Source organism: Adiantum capillus-veneris, chromosome 24 (genome assembly GCF_014529385.1).
Source record: "Adiantum capillus-veneris isolate H3 chromosome 24, ASM1452938v2, whole genome shotgun sequence".
In the NCBI taxonomy this organism is placed as follows: Eukaryota; Viridiplantae; Streptophyta; class Polypodiopsida; order Polypodiales; family Pteridaceae; genus Adiantum; species Adiantum capillus-veneris.
The window spans coordinates 103,271,773-103,286,615 of NC_140954.1; the positions used below are offsets into that span (position 1 = coordinate 103,271,773).

Here is a 14,843-nt window from a genome sequence, read left to right on the forward strand (position 1 = left end):
GAGAGATAAGGACTAAGAGGAAACTTCAGTAACAAGAGTCTATAATACTTGCATCACTCGAGTGAGTCTTGGATAGGTGCCTCGCGAGGTCGGGATGATGGTGACTGATCACAAGCACGCCATTGGGCTTTTGTGTAGATGCTTTTTGTGTATGCATAGTATGTTGATTACCCTTTTTTGTATTGTGTGTGCAGAAGTTGGAAGCATTGATAAGTGTAATGGTGTTGGTGTTTCTTTTGGTAATTAAAAAAATGTTGCAAGTGTCATGAAAAATGGTGAGTACTAAACACTAGGCTCTAGGTGTAAATACACAAAAGTCAACAATAGGTAACTTTCTTTGAACAATTTGTAATATGTTTGTCGATGACTATTTGTCAAAATGTTGTCACCAATGTCCACTTGATTTGTGCAAGTGCTGGCAAGATCGTAGGTTGTGTTGGAAGTGTGGAGTGTTTTAAGATTGCAAGAGGAGCATGAGGTGGTGGTACCAGAGTAGGGGGAGGTTGTGGTCTAGTACAATTTATTGGTGGCATCTACTTTCTTTCACACAAAGTTGGGGATGATATCCCCTTTGATGAGTCATTTCTGAATAATCTTTCGCATGAAATAGCACAAGCTCTTGGTGTTCCTTTAAAGAGTGCTCTAACTATTAAAATGCAATATGTCCAATTGTGTAGCCAATGTTTATGTCAAGACAAAACATTCTCGTGTGATACGTCATGTGGTTGATCTAAGCACTCATCATGGTGGTGATTTAGGCAAGTAGTGACTCTAGGTTATTTTGGTGTTCACTATGACTTGGACATAGTCATTTTGTTGGTGGTATAACACATGGACTTAACCTCGAGGACCAAATAAAAGCAATCGACTTCTCAATATTTTGGTGATTTTGTCATTCTTTTTGTGATTTTCTTCATCCTAATGTGTTAGAATATCTTATTTTTTTGAATGCTGATTGTCCTAATCTCATTGACAATCTTTTTTTAGAATTTGCTCCTAACCCGTGTAATTATGGGTGATGATGTGTCGTGGTCAATTGCTCCCAAGTGTAGGTGTGACAATGCTATAGAGTGTGATAGTGGAGCCTTACATTCTTTGTGCTGACTTATCTTTAATCTCACGGTTGGTTTATAATTAAAGTGTTACTAAAGAATGGTTAAGATCCTTTGCCCTATGACCTTTGGACCTTAACGGCAAATTATTTTCATGCAACTATATTTTGACCACACTCACCTCCTTCAAAACAACTATATTTTAATGATCACAAGGTCAAGGAACAAGCATTACAGAGACACATTTGGTGATGTGAGGAGCAAGGTAAGGATGACTTGTGCACGCGAAGTATACACATTAAGGCTTACACTACGCCTTGCCACAACTTCTTTTGGAAATGTTTATATATTCGAGTGATGGAGCTAACTTTGTCCATATTAAAGACAAGGTTTACCAATTATGTTACAACTCCTTACAAGGCAAGAGAAGAGAAAAGGTCTTTTGGAAAATAAGAGGGTTTTCATAATGAGGAGAATTTGTAACGTCGTAGAAACATTATCAAGAGACCTCATAGATCTAGATAGAGGAGGAGTTGGTCGAAGAGTGCAAGTCGTAACTGTCAAGCTGGATGCTAGGGTCAAGGAGCAATTTGGTGTGGTCAGGTAGGGGGTGTTCAAGGGCTTGCAAGAGCTCATCCAAGGCGGGGTAGGTAAGCTTAGCGCCACCGCCCTTGTTGATAAACAGCCTTTGCTTGTGGAGACGTGCCACCAAGTCTCTCACGGGTTGCATGCTGGGCCTCTCCTTCACTATCTCTCTGCTGCATTTCACTCCTAGACCCAGTAGCTCCTGCGTCTCCATCACTATATTGTTGTTGTCAGGATCTCCCTCATGCAAATGAGCTACTAGGGCCTTGTCCATCGCCTCGCTTGCCCGCCCAGCCTCTAGCAACATTCGAGCCCACGTGTGCAGGCTCATGCCTTTCTCTTGCAATTGTGGGCTGGTAGGCCTCAGCCCCGTCACCAGCTCCAACAACAACACACCATAGCTATACACATCTGTCGCAGTGGAGATCCTGGCCCCTGTCGCATACTCTACATTACATAAGCAATCACATCGATAAGTGAGAGAAAAGAAAAGGGGAAAGAGAGAGAGAGAGAGAGAGAGAGAGGGAGAGAGAGTGTCATTAAATCTATCATTATGTATTGCATCACACCTCTCTCTCTCTCTCTCTCTCTCTCTCTCTCTCTCTATATATATATATATATATATATATATATACACACACACACACACACACACCCCACACCTCTCTTTGCGACGGACGCATGTGTGTGTATGTGTGTGTATACACACACACACACACACACACACACACACACACACACACACACCCCACACCTCTCTTTGGAACGGCCGCGTGTGTATGTATGTGTGTGTATATCTGAAAATTGAGTTTACAAACTGTCTTTAATCTTTTTTTCCTAAGATAAATTTGAAGTAGAAACGACTTGATTTTCATCTTTTTTTTAAATTTAAAAAATAACCTCACTTTGGTTTAACGAGGTGAAGGTTCACACTACCATTCTAACAATATAAGACGAGAGAAATAAAGTGATCGAAAGAAAAAGGCATACCCAATCCATATCAATATTGAAAATAACAAAATTTCAAATGTCCACGTAAGTCTCTTTTTTGATGATGCTTTATTTAAAAAGGTGAAGAGGCACAAAGGCCTCTAAAATAAAGGGAGGAATGAGATTTATGGAAAATAAGTTTAAATCGGTGTGAGATTTATGGAAAATAAGTTTAAATGGGTGTTTACAATCACATGGTATTTTTATTGTGTTATAAAATTATATTATCCATTATACATACATAATTACAAATGGTTTATATATTAGAAAAGGCACCACTTAAATAACGAGGTGAAAGATGGCCATTGCACATTAGTATTTGAAAACAAAATAAAAAAAAAAAAACAAAAAAAAAAATATACGTTATTATTCATTATACATACGCAAACTAAATTCACAAGAGGCGACGGCAAAAACCTTGTACTCTTTATCCACCTCTCTCTTCATTTACAAGAGATAGAGGTAGCGCTATAAAATTTATTCTATACGATTTTGACGTCCAATGAGTTGTAGTGTAGTGGTAGTGTTGTTGAGTATGTAGGTACAGGATTCAATTCAATCACACCGATCTACGTTTCGTGTTGAAAAGCCGATAGTAGAGCTTCTCTTCCAAGGGGGAGAAGGCTTGCTAATTTTTTTGTGATTCCAAAGACGTATGATTTCCTTTTGTGTCAATGGATAGCCTCCATCGTGGAGACACATTCCTTTTTTAATGTCTTTCATTGGCTCTCGTGAACCGAATCATAATTTCAAATGATTTATATATCAAAAAAAGCTCCACTTAATTAATAAGATGAAAGGTGCACATTATGCATTATTATTTGAAAACAAAATAAAATAAAAGCAATAAAATAAAAAAACATATTTAAACTAAAACAAAATAACATATTAATGTTGTCATTAAAAAATATAGATTTAATAAGCATAGAGAATAATAAAGCAATTTAATAATTTAATAAAATGAATCTTGGTGAAGTCTTTAAATAAAAGGTATGTGAATAAAAAGTATGTGAGTATAAAATAAATAAATTTAATCAATACTTCACATCATATATGGATCAAACTCCTATGCAACCTCTTTAATCTTTTGTCCTTTAGTCTTTTTCAGCATGCCAAAAAAAATGACACCACCTTTGGGAAATAGCATTTAAAAGGAAATGCTTTCTTTCTCTTCAATTTTTAAAGGGACACTTGTCGCAAACAAATTTGAACGACCTTCACCCGTATGGATACTAAGGCCATTAGCAGGCCAAAAAGCCTAAAAGACTTTTATTTTCCATTCTATTCTCATAATCCCATTTCTACTACTAGGTCCACTTTCTTAGAAGGCTAGCATTATATAGATCTTGTAAGATTCCTTTCGCTTAAGTTTACACACGGTTGTAAACCTCCCCTAAATTGTAGAGTTGATGCATTTGAACCGGAATGGGGACCCACAAAGAGCATTTTAGGTCACTATCGTAAACCAACAAGGCGATTGATTGCCCAGTGCTCACCCTTGTACCCAATAAATTTAAAAAACAAGTGAAAGGGTCACGATGGATTTCTAAAACAATAAGAAAGTGATAAAATCATTAGGTTAAGTTTAGCTAGAATTATATAAGGTGAAGCAGTGTTTGGGAATGTCTCTTTTATTAAGCGATCAAGTGTCCTCCTTGCAAAGAAGCAAATAAAAAATACTAGCAATTTTTTTGAAATTTGTAGGATTTTTGAACTAAGTTTTGACATCATTGCATCGGTTTTTCTTCTCTTTACCATGGTTTGCTCATAAGAGCGCGCGCACGCGCACACACATATACACACACACGCATATATATGTATGTATGTATGTACACGCATATATATGTATGTATGTATATATGTATATGTATGTATAGAACTTACTAGAATTATGCAAGGTGAAGCTTCACTTTATCATTCTAAAAGAATAGAATGCAAGAGAAGTCAAGCCATGTGAGGAAGTGAATTAAAATATCCATTTAATACTTTAAAACAAAATAACATTTATGGTAAGTCTCAATCATCACTAAAAACATTGAAAGTATGTCTAACCAACACTTCTCTGAGGTTTCTTTTAGAAAGCCAAAAACTATATGCACATGCAATCACCTACTCTATTGTCTTCCTACTAGTGACATGCTCATTGCCACCATCTACTGTCACACCTCCTGCTGTTGCAACCTATTGCGCATATGCTACCGCCACCTACCCTTGCTCATGTCACCCTGGTTCTAGGCCTCACATTGAAACCAGGTCTTTTACTTTCTTTCCCTAGAGGGTATCCCGTGAGACACCCACTAATAAAACCAGCTTCAAAAAATTTACTAACATGTTTAGTACGATGATCACAATCAAGTTTCCTTTTAGTGATTCTACCCTTTCACTTGTAAACAAGTTGAAAAGTCATGAAGATCACAATCGAGCAACAAGTCTACCCTTTCACATGTAAAAGTAGGTTGAAAAGTCAAAATGACAACTTTCTACTAAATCGCCCTCTTTTTCCATTAAGGTCTTAAAGATCCCGTGTTACTTAGTGCTGAGGCCCCCCCCCCCCCCCCCCCCCCCAAAAAATAAAAAATAAAAAAAAAAAAAATAAACTAAAAAAATCAAAATTGATTAGCTTCATAACAGAACATCTTTAATTTATTCTAGTGTTACATGGCAAGTTAATGATAGCACACTTCTTTTCTTCCTTTTGTCTGGTGGTTGGTCTCCTACCTACGCAGTGGGATCAACGGTTGTTGGTCTTCAAGGGAATCTCGAGGCGGATGGATAGCCCAACAAAAATGGGTGTCCGCCTTGCGACCACGCGATTTGAACTCGGCACCTCACATTTACAAGGTTGATGGCCTAACCACTTCGCTCGCACGCAGCATGTGATGTGGATGGCAAGCATAACGTTCATAACTAAACTAGAACGCCCACCTTCCTTTGTTCTTGTTTACTAATTGTGTCCTTGTTTACTTTTCACTAAAATTTCCAAAATACCCCTAATTAACCTCGCAAACATCTCTAAAATCAAAGTTTTTTGCAACTCTTAATTTAAAAGATAATAGAACTAGGATTTTACATGGTATTTAGGGCTCTTCGTATAAAATCGTTCATCATTTTTGAACTCAGATACCTCTATTTGTGATCTCATTGGTGAATAATTTTGTCTAAGACACTACAAGATAGATCTCCATTGTCATAAACATTAGACTACGCAAAATTGGGAAAAATCCATCTGAAAATGATGCAAGGGTATATTGGGAATTTCTGAAATTTAAAAGGTATTTTGAAACTGTTCACAAATTACGTTGTATTTTGGTAATTTTCCCTATTTATTTTCAATGCTCCATTTTTAAAAAAAACACTTTTGAGGTTTTTTGAAGCATTAGAGATACTCAAGGTTCAATAATGATACGCGTTTCAACAAATCACAACATGACACATAAGCAAGATTCTAGAACATTCCAATGATTTTTGTCTCTGAATTGGAGGCGGATCCGTTTCCAAATTGGGGGTCCAAAATTTTGTGTCTCTAAATTGGCTAATTGGCAAGCTAATTTATGGAGCGGTCTGCAACTACTCCCACGAGTTCCATGCTTTACTAAAGCCTTACGAAGACAAAGAATGCTTTACTTAAGGGCGGGTTAAGACTGCGCACGAGCATTGGGAGTCCTTCCCCTTTTGCAAAGGTTGGTTCACATTGCGCAATAGACAATAGAAATTTTATAAAATGCACTATTGTAACAACGAATGGCTTTGGGTCTCGTGGCTAGACTCCTTGTCGTGGGGCGTGTGCGGTCACAAGCTCAATGCCTTCGCGCATTTTGTGTTGAAAAGATTGTGGACATGGCAAGTGTCCACTAGTATGAAACCGCCCATTGGCTGGCGGGTCCAGAAATGAAGATTTTGCTCTCTCGTCCAACCACCGCACGCCAAGCGCCCATGTGAAGTGAGTGGAACTCATTTTTTGAGACACATACCCTACTGTTGTAGAGTAAATAGCCATCATCTATGGCATATAGGTTGGGTTCACAACATGCGGTGGAAGGCAAAGCAGGCACGCCTCGAACCAATAAACATGCGCCATGTCACCTGCCATGTTCACATCGCGCGGAGGAAGCGTTCAAAAAGACTGCCAGCTCGCGGAAGACATTGCAAGTTTTCCTTCCGACCCTCACCCCTCGCCTCAAAACACTTCCACCCTCCACGTCTACTGAGGAGGCTTCGCTGGCAACACTTTTTCTTTTTTTATCATTTTAATAACCTTCAAACAACTTTTAAAAGAAGATCCTTTTAGTGTTACTTCCGTCGGCCTCCAGTGTTCACAACGGGCGGCGGATGAAATTTATCGAACTAGCTACTTCCACTCCTATGTGAACCGATGGGCGGTGGAACAGTGCATTCCAAAGCTCTTCCGACTGGAAATTCAGATTTTGGGGTGTGATTGTCGCCGCGTTAGTGTGAACCCAGCCATAGTTTTCAGTGGCATGTTTCCCTCTAGGCGAGTGTCAACTGTCAAACGTGTGGCCTGACACTTCTCTCTCTCTCTCTCTCTCTCTCTCTCTCTCTCTCTCGATCCCACACACTTCTGCTCTTTTTGACAAAGTTCAATCCTCAATTTTTGTTGGGATGCATGCTTTATGGCAAATCGGATCATGAGGGAAAAGAGCCAACGCGTCTCGGTGCTCCAGGGCCCATGTTGACAAACTCGTCACCCACATTCAAGTGGTCAACATTGGATTTTCTGCTGTCTTCTCGCTTCTTGCCCTTTCGCACTCCACAACCCCCATTTCTACAAGTCTATCTATTTATATCCATTACATTATTTTACTTTATATAAAGGAGCTTAAAAAATATTTTGAAAATTTCAAAGGAGAGGGCATCTACGTGTCGTGCATTGGTTGGTTAACCACCTGTCACCTCACTCACTCATCAAGCCCAGCTGCAGGACGCCATCTCTCTCTAGGCTAGTCAACCATAGCCACCTGTGACCTCACTCACTCATCAAGCCCATATCTCTCTCTAATCATCTTTTGTAATTATGCAGTGGTCTGTTTTCTTCTCCAGCCAATTAGATAAAAATGGGAGGAGATGAGTCCAGACTCCACAGTAGAGCAATACCAGAGAGAGAGAGATAGAGAGAGCTGAGTCCACAGTAGGGCAATACGTCTCCCACTATGGAGGTTCATTGGGTGGGTTCAGACTAGGCGGTGGAAGAAAACTGCAAAGGGGCGTCAACGCTCCATGGCAAAAGTTGATTGATTGAAGTTGAGGCACTCTTCCACCGGGCCCTCCATTTCCGCCCCCCCCCCCTGCCCCCCGGAGAGTTGATGGCCTCTCTCAGCCCCCTTCGCTTTTTCATTGTTCTTCCTCCACACTGTTCACACTAGGCGAAGACTTCTTTCTTCCGCCAGTTCAGTCTGAACCCAGCTGGCTGTCATTTAAACACTCAGCATTTTCAACAAGCTCTGTCATGAGATCATACCGACCAATTTCCCAAGAAAAACAAAGAGAGAGAGATATGGATACTGCGAGCCATGGCCCCCGAGTATCGTCGATGAGCTTGAAAGAGAACTTAGAAGACTATGTTACCTATTGTGATGTATAACCATATGAACATGTAATAGAATCAAAGTAACCACCTCTCATAACCACTATGTCACAATTGGAGCTAGCCAAAAAAAGCTTCAATCATGTAAGAACAGAGGAAAACACCCTCACTATCTATTGTGCATTAAAATTACTATTCACAGCTAGCAAGGCGGGGCAGGCTATGGGGGATGTTTACTCCGACACACTAGATTCATATTTTAGTAAAGTGTATTAAATGTATAGTTAATGATGGATGTTGTCATGTGTAAAATTATGTTTTCCTCATAAAGCCTACACCAACTTCATTTATACAAATCTATATCAAGTTTTTACTAGTAGGTCAAGATACTTAGGCTTGACATAGTTTATCTTTAATGGAGTTCAGCACTTGCTAATTATGAGTTCACAGTTCTCTGATAGTCATTTGCACTCATGAAGCTTAATCTGTGTACACTTTAAAATTTTCCTCCTCTATCAAAAACCCTCCCATCTAAAAGAAGTTCTGTTAGCATTCAGTGTTATTAAGGGCCAGACACTCAAAAATAAGAAAATGTTCAACAAAAGTGTTGCAAAAGCTACCTGGAGCTGCATAACCAAACGTTCCTCTGAACTTGCTGATGCTGATGTCCGCTGCTTCATTGAGATCAAGAAGCTTGGCGATTCCAAAATCCGAGATCTTTGCGACCCCGTCAGTGCCGAGCAAAATGTTCTTGGGCTTGAGATCACAGTGGATGATGGGTTGTACATACTCATGATGCAGATAAACAAGCCCCTCAGCTACATCCAGAGCCACATTTAGCCTATCATCCCAACAGAAAATTCCCTTGCCACCATACAAATGCCCATCTAAATCACCCTCCTCCATATACTCCATCACTAATGCCACCTCCCCGCCATCCACACAATAGCCCGACATCTTCACCAGATTCCTATGCCTCGCTTTGCAAATTGTCTTCAGCTCATTCACAAAGCTTCTCCTTGCCTCTGCTCCATGGCTATCCGGTCCCACATTCAACCTCTTCACTGCTACCACCCTCTTTTTGGCCCCCTTCACATCCTCCATCAACCCCTTGTAGCAAACACTAACCGCGCCAGAACCCAAAACATTTGCCGCAGCAAATTCGTTGGTCACTACTCGCAACTCTTTCGCTGTCCATGCCTTGAACCGCGGCATCTCAATGTCAAAAGATTCTCCCTCCTCAAGGTCCCCATCCACAACCTCCTCAGAGGTATCTCCATCCGTATGCTTACCCATACAACACCACCACCACACGCAAGCGCACAATACAGTGACTAAAATAGCACCACCAGCCACGCAAGCAGACACTATAATAGCAGTCTTCCGGTTTGAGTGCTCTGAATGTGGTCTTCCACAGCATGTGGATGTAGGGTACCCACATAAGGCAGGGTTGCCCACAAAAGAAAATTCTGACAAGTTTGTATACACGCCTCTCGTGGGTATCGTCCCTTCCAATGCATTGTATGACACATTCAAAGAGAGAAGACCATCAAGGAGACCAAGGGATGAGGGCAAGGTACCCAAGAGCTCATTGTGCGACAAATTAAGGTACCGCAGGCTCATCATCTGCCCGAGTGCATCCGGTATCTCGCCTCCTAATTTGTTAGTAGAGAGGTCTAGGGTTTGCATTCCCTGACAACCCCCGAAAGACTGTGGGATTTTGCCAGACAATGAATTGCCAGACAGATTCATTGATTGCAGCTTCAGCATGCCTCCAACAGAAGACGGTATTGCTCCTGTCAAGCTGTTAGAAGAAAGATCCAAAGAGACACTGAGAGTATAGAGAGTCGCAAGTGATGCCGGGATCGAACCTGTAAACATGTTTTGAGCAAGATCAAGCTCTTCCAACCTGTTCAGGTCTGCAAAGATGTCTGGAATTGGACCTGAAAGTCGAGTATTGCGGATAGTAAGCTGATTTAAAGAGGAAAGCTTAGCAAAGGAGGATGGAATTGATCCTGAAATGGGATTAGAAGATAAATCCACTTCCGAAATCCCGATCAACCCGGATAGTTGATGAGGGATGGACCCTGCAAAGTTGTTTCCTTGCAAATACAATCCTTGTAGCTGCTTAAGTTCTCCTAGCTCTGCAGGTATAGGGCCCTCAAAGACGTTATAGCTCAAGTCCAGAGAATCTACTAAGGAGGTGAGCTGCCCCACCAGCCCTGACAAGCGACCCGAAAACTCACACTCTTGTAACGTCAATTTCTGCAGATTGGTGAGGTTGAAAAGAGAAGAGGGTAAGGAGCCCCCCAATGAGCTCTTAAAGAGGCTCAAGACCTGAAGTTGAGTACATCCTCCAATGGAGTCGGGTATGCGACCTCCAAGGAAAGGGTTTCCACTGAGGGTGATCCATTGTGCGCGCGTAAGCCGGCCGATGTCGGACGGGATGACTCCAGAGAGGTTGTTGTAAGAGAGCTGTAGATAGACCAGTAGACTGCAATTGGTGATGGAGGAGGGTATGGGCCCCGACAGGTAATTGTAGAAGAATCTCACGTCCTGCAGGCGACTTAGCTGGCCGAAAGAGTCCGGGATGTCTCCAACAAAGGAATTGTTTTGCAGACTAAGAGCTGTGAGAAATGTGCAATTTCCCAAACTGGGAGGTATGACACCAGAGAGGTTGGAATCCATGAGCTTGAGCTGTTGCAAGGTAGCCGCAAGCTTTGTCCAATCCGAGGGCAGGGGGCCGGAGAGGAATGGGTTAGCAAGATCAAGCCACACCAGATTGGAGCAATTCATAAGGGAAGCAGGTATGGAGCCTGTGATAAGAGTTGCAAATACTTGGAAAAATTGGAGGTTAGAAAGAAGCCCAATGTCAGTGGGCAACTCCCCTATTATGTCATTGGACGACAAATCCAGGTACCCCAACTGGGTGAAATTGGTAATGTAAGCAGGAAAATTGCCAGTGAGGGAATTGCTGTTAAGATCTATGTACTTGAGCAGAGTGCACCTTGCTAATGATGTGGGTATGCTCCCTGAGAAGTTGTTCGCGCTCAGGTCGAAGTGCGTCAGTGTTGCCGCCAGCTCCCCAACCCGTGTCGGAATCAGCCCATCCAAGCTGTTGTTGGACACATTGAGATAAGAGAGCCCTTGCAGGTCTGCTACCTGAGGGGCAAGATTGCCCACCAGCTGCTTGGAATCCAAGAGAAGGCCCTCCACTTGTTGAGAGCTGTTGGAACAGAGGATGCCCTGCCATGAGCAGAAAGGGGTGGAAGAGCTCCAAGAGGATAAAAAGCCAGTTGGGTCAGAGGATATGGCAGCTTTGAAGGAGAGAAGAGCGGTAAGGGTGAGGTTTGATGATGAAGTGTTGGGTGGAGGCGCAGAAGCAGCCATGGTGAGCTTGGGGGCAGGGTAGATGACGCAGAAGATAAGAAGAGGAAGTAGAAGGAAGTGCCATGATGTTGGGCGTTGCAATGGCATTGTAGCTTCTGTAGTCAGAGGAGAGTGAGGTGATGAGTTTTATAGCTGTAGGCCTAGCTAACAAAACATTGATTTCGTTCGCTACCCGCCCAGCGAGATCGGAGAGAAAAATGTGACTTTCATGCATTCGAGACTCGCGACATTCCCATTGCCCTTTTCCCAAATTGGACCCTTCAGAACGTGACTTGCTTCTTATGAGAATGTGTTATTCTTATAAACTAGTATGAGACCCGCTCGTTGCTACGGCCAAGAAAAAGCAAGTCCCAATTTTGGTAACCCTCCTCTTCCCCTCCCCCCTTAGAGGTGAAAACATGTGCAAACATTCTCGATGCGTCCACAAGATAGTGCCAATTATATCTTGAATGCTTCATTATCAAAATAAATTATCCTATCCAATGCTCTAATAAGGTTCTCCATTCCACTATCAATAAATAGTGATCTTGTGTAGGAGGTAGGAGTTGGCATCTCAAAAAGACAATCCAATGAAGAGCCATCCATGTGCTCAACTTATTTTTCTTTTGTTATTGAAGTATAAAAGTAATTGCTAATTTTTGAACCAGTTACATTGTCCCATGGAACTATATATTGTTAAATGTTGTTTGGTAGCAATATCGACATGGAGCTCCTAGGATGATAATTTTTTCAGGGTCTATAGATAGTATGTATAGCCATAGTAACTTGGTGTTTAAGCTATGAAGATTTTGAGTGGCAAATTCCATTAAGTTGCAACATTGCAAAGAATCCCTTTCTTCAACTCGTCTCAAAGCATCCCAAAGCTTCATCATCATTTATAGGTTATCGTCTAGAGAGAAGCCTTCATGTTGTCTTCCCTAAAATAGCCCAAAGATTTCTCACCTTTCCCTCATGTTTCTCTCAGTGGGCATAAGAGCAATCCAAGAGCATATGCTACAACAACCAATCCAATCCAAGAGGCAACATGTTAAAATGGTAGTGCAGTGTCAAAATCTCGTGCTTTCAACCGTACAAAAACTTGAAAAACAAAGCTCCGCCAAGCACGATGATGCTACTTTCCATAGCCCTTGACTACTCATCTCATTGTGAATATGCTCACCCATTTTATCTTCTTGCATTATGTCTTGTGCCGTCAAAATGCAAGTGTAGATGACTGCATGAAGTGAGGGGCCCTAACTACATATTCGATTAAAATAACCCAAAGTTTTTGGCCTGCCCATGTTGGTGGATTGTGGAATAAGAGTAGTCCAAGATCTAACATCCCAGACATGACGCACATCACAAACATGAAATTTCATTTGGAGAGAGTCTATCCCTATGCATTAGATGACAACGACCTACAACTTGTTTCATGTGTCCCACACCTGACATAAATCTCAACTAAAGCAATGTCAAGGTCAATCAAGATTGTCATCGAGAACTAGTTGTGCTTCAAGAATACACCACACTTGGAAGACACAACAACCAAAGCTCTGCCAAGCAAGATGTTGTTTTCCAACTGCCTATATAGATTAGACTTTGTCCTATGCTTTACTCGTCAAGGCTATAGTAATACCTTGTGTGTACATGTGTGCAAGTGCCCCATGTATGCGTACGAAACTTGTGAATTGATATAAAGTCATGATTGACACTTGAAGTGCTTACTTTTTTCATGAAAAAAGAGCCAAAATTGTGTTTGTAGATCTTGTGTGAGTGCAAAGTGCAATTCTGGAACAATAACAACTTCAAGTTGTAAAACAACATTAAATACAACATTTCAAAGGGGAAAAACATTGACAGCACATGAACCACACCAAAAGATGAGATAGGGATTAAGGGATAGCCTTGATGAAAAAGTTCAGGAAACTTGAATAAGAAAATCTAACAATTGCTTTCTTATTGGTAAGGATAACAAAAACAAACTCTGTATGTGAAAGGACCATCATACAAACTTGTATATCTAAAGTACATTTGTAAAAGTTTGTTGTGGCCTTGCTAAACATGTAAAGGAAAACCAATTCTTCAAGCGATAAACCTCATATAGATGACGTGTAAAAATTGAACACAACATAGAAATGGAGTATTGTTCTCCAATGTGATTGTAAGCATATGTAAGGAAACTCTTAGCTTCTTGCATGAAGCAAACAAAAATGATGACATGCTATATACAATATACTAGAAGGTTACAAAATAAAACATGCAGATATTATCTTGCAACAACAAATTTATCGATTACACGTCACTTTATAAAAGATGGCAACACACATGCTCTCTCTCTTGTGCTAGATGAGAACTTTTGTGTGCGGGTGCGGGTGCGTGCGGGCACGTGTGTGTGTGTGTGTGTGTGTGTGTGTGTGTGTGTGTGTGAGAGAGAGAGAGAGAGAGAGAGAGAGAGAGCAGAAGCATACCTTCACAGCCATATGGAAGATAGTTTGAAATGCAATCTCTAGGCTCATAACTCATATTGATCATCAACATTAGGGCTTGACACAATTCCCTTGAAGGAAAGGAGCGGAGTAGAGCGACTTGAGCATCCTCACAAAACCTACTCAACACACATACACACACAGGGGCAGAGCGGGGGGAGTCGTGCATGGAGATTTAAGAGAGAAGCAGAGAAGTATTGGTCCTCATAGATACATCATATATGTGGGCTATCGTTTCTAGCTAAACATTGAGCGGGAGATTATGCCATTTTGGTCCTTGACAAGCCACGTAATCGTGAGCATCTACTACACGCTCAATGCCACCGTGAAATGCTACAGGCTCCTCTCCCAACACACGATGGGTAGAGGTGCTCTCTCTCTCTCTCTCTCTCTCTCTCTCTCTCTCTCTCTCTCTCTCTCTCTCTCTCTCTCTCTCTCTCTCTCACACACACACACACACACACACACACACGTACATGTACACAAAATTGGGTTGCATATGCACGTTCAAGAGTGAAGTGATTTGACGACGCGTGGGAGTTTCCGTCGCTTGAGAATTTCTCAAGCTCAATAAAGAATAGTATAGATAGATTTACTTTAAAATTATTTTCATCAAGATTTTTTTTTGGCACTCTCTTTGAGACCCCCCCCCCCCCCTCTCTCTCTCTCTCTCTCTCTCTCACACACACACACACACACACACACATACACATATACACACACAAACACACACTCATGTTCTTTCATTTTGGGGTTATTCGAAATGTTCGATTAAAATTGGACTTAAGTGTATTAATGAAAAAATACTAGCTAGATTTC

The 14,843-nt window shown here is 41.3% G+C and overlaps 1 protein-coding gene across 1 annotated transcript; it reads right to left on the reverse strand.

Moving 5' to 3' along the window:
* Positions 1-1,302: 1,302 nt before the first annotated feature.
* On the reverse strand, positions 1,303-11,807 carry LOC147426874 (uncharacterized). The gene is made up of 2 exons (XM_086498393.1): positions 8,790-11,807; positions 1,303-2,084 (listed from the first exon to the last, which is right to left on the reverse strand). The coding sequence occupies exons 1-2, from the start codon at positions 11,644-11,646 to the stop codon at positions 1,570-1,572; spliced, it is 3,372 nt and encodes a 1,123-aa protein (XP_086354519.1). The 5' UTR covers positions 11,647-11,807; the 3' UTR covers positions 1,303-1,569.
* Positions 11,808-14,843: the final 3,036 nt, after the last annotated feature.

Bases quoted from the DNA above. Each gene is read 5' to 3' on its own strand.
- LOC147426874 (XM_086498393.1), bottom strand. From the start codon at position 11,646: ATGCCATTGCAACGCCCAACATCATGGCACTTCCTTCTACTTCCTCTT. The intron at 2,085-8,789 runs GTAGCTTTTGCA...TATGTAATGTAG, and splicing joins GTTTGGTTATGCAGCTCCAG to AGTATGCGACAGGGGCCAGG.